The sequence below is a fragment of the Saccostrea cucullata genome, unplaced genomic scaffold, assembly GCF_032062105.1.
Source record: "Saccostrea cucullata isolate Sc308-1 unplaced genomic scaffold, CSIRO_AGI_Scuc_v1 ctg2658, whole genome shotgun sequence".
Lineage (NCBI taxonomy): Eukaryota > Metazoa > Mollusca > Bivalvia > Ostreida > Ostreidae > Saccostrea > Saccostrea cuccullata.
Genome location: NW_026934781.1, coordinates 28,579 through 36,077, shown reverse-complemented (window position 1 = coordinate 36,077; position 7,499 = coordinate 28,579). Strand labels below are relative to the sequence as shown.

The window sequence follows — 7,499 nt, the reverse complement described above, 5'->3', positions numbered from 1 at the left end:
CAGCGGGGGCATTAGCCCCCCCCCCCCACTTTCAGATCTGGAGGGGGGGGGCAAGAGTATGTCTGTGCCCCCCCCCCCCCAACTTTTTAATGAACAAAATCACAGCTATTTCCCCCCAACATTACCTTTACTATAGGAAATGTCCATTGAAGGGATAGCTGTCCCTCCCCCCTTCCCCACTTGTTGACCCAAGTATAGTTCTATTACGTCAAAATTACTTCCGCAAGTATGTGAGATAGTAGTACGCATGTGCAACCTCAGTTTTGTACGAGTTATGAAAAAAGAAGGACGTGGTCCTTCAATTAGCAACTTCAGCTCGTGTCTAAGTGAACGTGGTTAACTATTTTTTCGTTTGACACATTGATAAGATTTTATTAAATACAGAAATCGAGGACTTCTGTTTTTTACGACTATTATCAACAAAACTCGAGGAGTTTTGTGTTTACGACTACCATAAAGCGCTTCGACTACTTTATGATAAAGTCGTAAAAATGGCGGAACAGATGATTCAAAAGAAACAATTACGAAGTACTACTTGCTTTGAAGAAGATGTAAACACAGAAAAGACAGACGGAACATGTAAAAGTAACGATGTTACTAAAATAAGAGGTCCATGGGCCACATCGCTCACCTGAGAAGCTTTGACCATTCTGTTCTTTACCAGATTTCACCCTTGTTATACATAATGCATCCCCACATTACCCCACTAATCATAATTTGAACATTTTGAAATCTACACTACCCCATGATCCTTCCATTGGCACATATGTTTCAGCTTTTTTGGCCCAGTGGTCCCTTAGAAGATTTTCAAAGATTTTTCCTATATATTTCTATGTAAAACTTTGATTCCCTATAATGACCCAGCCCTTCCCCCGGGGGGTCATGATTCCTACAATTTAGAATTTACACTACGCCAGAATGCTTCCACATAAGTTTCAGCTTTTCTGGCCCAGTTGTTCTTGAGAAGAAGATTTTCAGATTTTTCCTATAGATTTCTATGTAAAACTTTGATTCCCCATTGTGGCCCCGCCCTTCCCCCGGGGGTCATGATTTGAACAATTTAGAATTTACACTATACCAGGATGCTTCCACATAAGTTTCAGCTTTTCTGGCCCAGTGGTTCTGGAGAATAAGATTTCAAAGATTTTTCCAATATATTTCTAAGATGTAAAACTTTGATTCCCCATTGTGGCCCCACCTATCCCCTAGGGGTCATGATCTGAACAATTTAGAATCTACACTATACCAGGATGCTTCCACATAAGTTTCAGCTTTTCTGGCCCAGTGGTTCTTCAAAGATTTTTCCAATATATTTCTAAGATATGAAACTTTGATTCCCCATTGTGGCCCCACCTATCCCCCGGGGGTCATGATTTGAACAATTTAGAATCTACACTATACCAGGATGCTTCCAGATAAGTTTCAGCTTTTCTGGCCCAGTGGTTCTGGAGAAGAAGATTTTCAAAGATTTTTCCTATATATTTCTATGTAAAACTTTGATTCCCCATTGTGGCTTCGCCCTTCCTCCAGGGGTCATGATTTGAACAATTTAGAATCTACACTATACCAGGGTGCTTCCATATAAGTTTCAGCTTTTCTGGCCCAGTGGTTCTTGAGAAAAATATTTTCAAAGATTTTTCCTATATATTTTTATATTAAACTTTGATTCCCCATTATGGACCGGCCTTCCCGGAGGGGTCATGATTTGAACAATTTAGAATCTACACTATACCAGGATGCTTCCATATAAGTTTGAGCTTTTCTGATCCAATGGTTTTTGAGAAGAAGATTTTCAAAGATTTTTCCAATATATTTCTATGTAAAACTTTGATTCCCCATTGTGGCCCCGCCCTTCCCCCGGGGGTCATGATTTGATCAATTTAGAATCTACACACTATACCAGGATACTTCCATATAAGTTTCAGCTTTTCTGGCCCAGTGGTTCTTAAGAAGAAGATTTTCAAAGATTTTTCCTATATATTTCAATGTAAAACTTTGATTCCCCATTGTGGCCCCGCTCTTCCCCGAGGGGTCATGATTTGAACAATTTAGATTCTACACTATACCAGGATGCTTCCACATAAGTTTCAGCTTTCTCGCCCAGTGGTTCTTGAGAAGAAGATTTTCAAAGATTTTTCCTATATATTTCTATGTAAAACTTTGATTCCCTATTGTGGCCCCGCCCTGTCCCCGGGGGTCATGATTTGAACAATTTTAAATCTACACTATCCCAGGATGCTTCCACATAGGCTTCAGCTTTTCTGGCACAGTGGTTCTTGAGAAGAAGATTTTCAAAGATTTTTCCTATACTAAACCCAAGTATATTTCTACGTTAAACTTTGATTCCCCATTGTGGCCCCGCCCAACCCCTGGGGGTTATGATTTGTACAATTTAAAATCTTCACTATCCCAGGATGCTTCCACATAAGTTTCAGCTTTTCTGGCACAGTGGTTCTTGAGAAGAAGATTTTCAAAGATTTTTCCTATTTATTTCTATGTAAAACTTTGATTTCCCATTGTGGCCCCGCCCAACCTCTAAGGGTCATGATTTGTTCAATTTAAAATCTACACTTTCCCAGAATGTTTCCACATAAGTTTCAGCTTTTCTGGCACAGTGGTTCATGATCTGAACAATTTAGAATTTACACTACCCCAGGATGCTTCCACATAAGTTTCAGCTTTTCTGGCCCAGTTGTTCTTGAGAAGATTTTTTCATGACCCCACCCTATTTTGGTCTTTTCTTGATAATCTCCCCTTGTGAAAGGGCATGGCCCTTCATTTTAACAATTTAAATTCCCCTTCACCCAAGGATGCTTTGTACCAAGTTTGATCAAAATTGGCCCAGTGGTTCTTGAGAAGAAGTCGAAAATGTGAAAAGTTTACGGACGGACAGACGGACGGACGACGGACACAATGTGATCAGAAAAGCTCACTTGAGCTTTCGGCTCAGGTGAGCTAATAAATTATTTGAAACATTATATAAACTTTAAATTATACAGAGTCACAAGTGTCATTGGATTGTTTTTCACATATAATAACATTTATACACACAGTACAGTCAACCCCTGTTGAACACAAATCAAAATACAATTCCCCACAAAATACAGGACATTTAAGTAACCACTCATGTCAAACATAAAATAACAAAATACATTCATAAATTCATATTGATTCACAGATTTAGGTATATACCCGCTTTTTCCACTTTTTCACTTTTTGTGATGATCATTTACACTAATCACTATGTCATCACAAAATTATCAAATTTACTTGGAATCTTGCGAATCCTAACAGGACGCGAATTCACTGACATATCGGCTCTTCAGAGTCATCATAAATTGGTTCGTTGTACTTTTTCACATAAGTAATGTTTCGTTTATAACTTGCGCCGTTTTTCTGCACTACAACTGTTTCCATTCTTGGATAAAACTTCGTACGGTTCCAATTCAAAGTTTGATGACAGTGTGTCTTCTATCGGCTGCTTCGGAAGAACTTTGTCACCTTTTCCGAGATCACTTTCCTTCGCATGATACTTTTCATCTGCATGGCTCTTTGCAGTTCCTTTCTTCTCCGCATCTCGGTCACGAGTTTCCTGGTCCATGTCATCTGGATCATAAAATGTAGTGTCCAAGGTTGGTAATCTGGTCCGGATTTTCCGTTTGAATAGCAATTCCAATGGACTGACTCCTGTTGAAGAATGAGGCGTTGTTCTGTACATGGTCAAATAGTCAGACAGCTCATCCCTCCAATTCCTCTTTTCTACTTGAGCAATTTTAAGACGTTTGAGAATTGATCTGTTCTGTATTTCCACCTCACCATTGGCTTGAGGCAACAGTAGAGTCACTCGTCGATGTTCTATGTTCTGCTGCTCCATGAAATCCTTAAATTCACCACCTATGAATTGAGAACCATTATCGGTTACTATTTGTAGAGGTAAACCATGCGTTTGAAACATTCTGTGAAGATTTCTTATTATCCTATCGGTCGTCGTTTTCCTCATGATTTCCACTTCCACGTATCTGCTATGATAATCCACCACTACGAATAAGCTATCTTCTGAGGGTAGAGGTCCCATCAGATCAGCTCCAATCAACTGCCATGGTTCTTTTGGAAGTCCCGTACTCTTCACAGGTTCTGGATTGGACTTTTGACTTACAACTTGACATGCATGACATCTTTTACACACATCTTCAGCATCTCGATCCATTCCTGGCCACCATACCTTTGTACGTAAATGACGTTTCATGACCATGATTCCGGGATGACCTTCATGAGCAATTTTCAGTGTTGTGTTTTGCAGTGTTTGGGGCATGACAATTCCTCTACGCACAAGTTTTCCAATAACTGATAATTCGTTTTTCACAATCATATATGCTTTGTTCTCACCTTTCGGCCACGTCCTTTTTCGAATACTATTGCGAACACTTTTAAGAACTTGATCACTTGCGGATTCTGTTTCTATCTGTTTAATGGACATAGCTTTTGGAATAGAATGTAAAGTTATAAGTTTCATGAAATCATCAGTATCTGTCTGTTCAACTTTTCGCTCATTCACTTGTGTCAATCGTGATAAAGGATCTGCAATGTTGTCCTTACCTTTTATGTAGACGACTTTAAATCGATATGGTTGTAAACGTAACACCCATCTACTGATTCTTGCACTTGGTTTGGACTTTGCTGAATAAATGTACTCCAAAGGCTTATGATCTGTAAGAAGTTCAAAGTCAATGCCGTATAAGTACATGTGAAAACGTTCACAGGCCCACAAGGTACCAAAAGCTGTCTGAGAATAACGTTTCTCAACATCTGTGAGACTACGGCTTGCATAGGAAATAATACGCTTTTCTCCGTTCTGAATTTGTAGCAATACGGCTCCTAATCCCACAGGACTAGCATCTGTTACTAGTTGTGTTCTCGCTTCAGTGTCGAAGTAAACTAGAGTCTCTGCATTTGTTAACTTTTCTTTCTATTTCTTGAACGATTTCTCTTGATCCTGTCCCAATGAAAATCTCACATTCTGTCTCGTTAATTTTCTCACTGGTTCGAATAAAGTAGCAAGGTCAGGTATGAACCAACCACAAAAGTTCACTAACCCAAGAAAGCTTCTCATCTCAGATACTGTCTCTGGACGTCTAGCTTTGATAACGGCTTCAATCTTGGACTTGTCAGGACCGATTCATCTCGCGGACAGCAGATGACCCATAAAATCGATTTCGGATAGATCAAACTGACACTAATCGAGGTTAAGGCCTTTTTCTTTGAGTCTTTGTAACAGTCCTTTCAGGTTCCTGTCGTGTTCTAATTGATTTCCTGGCCCAGTGGTACTGGAGAAAAAGTTTTTTTTTTTTTAATGCCATTAATTTTTCACAAATTCATAATTATATCCCCTTGGAAGAGGGTGTGACCCTTCATTTGAACAAACTTGATTCCCCTTTACCCAAGGATACTTTGTACCATGTTTGGTTGAAATTGGCCCAGTGGTTCTTGAGAAGAAGATGAAAATGTGAAAAGTTTACGACGACAACAACAAAGACAACGTCGACAGACAACGAACAATCTTTGATCAGAAAAGCCACTTGAGCCTTCGGCTCAGGTGAACTAAAAAAAGGTCTAGAAAAATGTACAAAGAAACATTTTTTGTCTACATTATTTAATAAAGAAACCGCTTATCATTTAATAACCTTTGGGGAAAAGGACAAGAACATCCTTTTAACAAACTTTCAAATGTTTATTTTTAAATTTAGAGGCGACTTCATCACTGATATGTTATCTAAACAGGTTCAAATCATTATCATACCTTAAACTAAAATTTGCCTGAATATTGACATAACCGTGTACATAATTTTCAATGTACATTAATTTGGTCCTAAATGTAATGCACTTTGATTTTTCTACAACAATTAAACTTACTTATGTCTTGTTCACACTTAGGAATTAAGTTACAGTTTTAAAACAGGACATAAATACTGGCTGGTCAAGAGATTATATTTCTTAAGGCCAAGAAGGGCCTTATGATGAATTTGATCTCATATCAGTCAATTTATAGCCCAATAGATGTTTTAGAATGATACCTTATGACTTATATTTACTTTTGTGACTTATCCATACTTTGTATTTGCCTGATTGCGACTTGTGAAATGCAATGTTTTTCAAACCCAACGGCATGTATGTAATCCAATGAACATGCATAGAGCCTTTTTGTCTTGAACAATGAAAAATTACGTGAATGTGCACATCTATGGCCTCTTGTGTTATGATATATATACTGTATATATATAAACAAGATATCACCTCGCCGAGGGATTCGGTCGCGCTTTGAACCTTGACCCCCAAATTAAGTTCACACAGAAATGAATACATTTTCTCTTCAACATGTTCTAAAGGTTCATCTAAGAAAGAATAATTCAAAAGTAAATATTAATTGATACACATTGCTTTCAGTAATGTTATATGAAGGAAAACATTTACAAATTAAAATATTTTGCTTTTTCGCATTATTTTACATGCAATTCGCATTAGTTTACCTTGCATTAATTTATTGTTCAATAAAATCCCTGTGTGAAGAGGGCTATAAATTGATGTCTTATAAGACATTTCAAACTAACTTCATGCAGTATCAATTTCCTTTTTGTTTAAATTTCTAAATATCTGATCTTACTTTATCATGTAAAGATTATAGAGCTAGAAGCGTTTCACATTAGATGAAAAAAATGTTCAATTTCTGTTTGCTATCTGTCTTCATCAGTATTGCTCTTCTTTATAGGTCTTTGCATTGAGGTCCATGTAAAGACCCTGTGACACCGCACCCACTGAGATGCTTGAGGAGCATTGATAGGAAGCACGTCGAAAGTTTGAAGGAATCCTTCAAAGTTAGACCAGAAAACAGCGTTATTTTTTTGGCATTGTTTTCGAGGAAAAGGACTTGAACAAGATTGGTTCATTTCGAATTGAAACTATTGGTGGAAACCAGTCACGAATTGCGCTCCAGGAACTGTTTGATGAAGGGCTGCTAAAGGAACCGACGATACGTATGCAGTTGTACAAAATTTGACGGACTAAAGCTTGGCTTTGACCATAATGTGTCTCATGAACTGGCAAAACCAACATCAGCAGAAGAACTATTATTTCTTTTTAGAAGAGAGCTACTTAAAAAAAATAACTGAAGAAGAAATTTCTTCACCCCAAGACTCTAAATTGAAGATGTGGAAGGAGACCTGCTCTTCAATCCTTGGCATATCAAAGACAAAGCTACACAATGTATATCATTGCATGTTGTCTTTATGCTTATCATCAACCGATGGCCGGAAACACATTGAAGATTTTGTGGCGTTCTGGAATTCCGGAAAACTTAAAAAAGTACCAGATGGGGACATCAAGAATACACATTTTACAAAAATGAGTGGAACTGCAGAGAAAGTTAGAAATTCCTTGTTTGTCAAGTTGATGGAGGGCGAAATTGACTGGTTTGAGTTTAACCAGAGCTGTGCATCCAAAAAGTA

At 38.0% G+C, this 7,499-nt stretch overlaps 1 protein-coding gene across 1 annotated transcript; it reads right to left on the bottom strand.

Moving 5' to 3' along the window:
* Positions 1–3,376: 3,376 nt before the first annotated feature.
* LOC134241371 (uncharacterized protein K02A2.6-like) lies at positions 3,377–4,744 on the bottom strand. Its single transcript, XM_062723436.1, has one exon. The coding sequence runs from the start codon at positions 4,742–4,744 to the stop codon at positions 3,377–3,379; it is 1,368 nt and encodes a 455-aa protein (XP_062579420.1).
* Between the last annotated feature and the right edge of the window lie 2,755 nt (positions 4,745–7,499).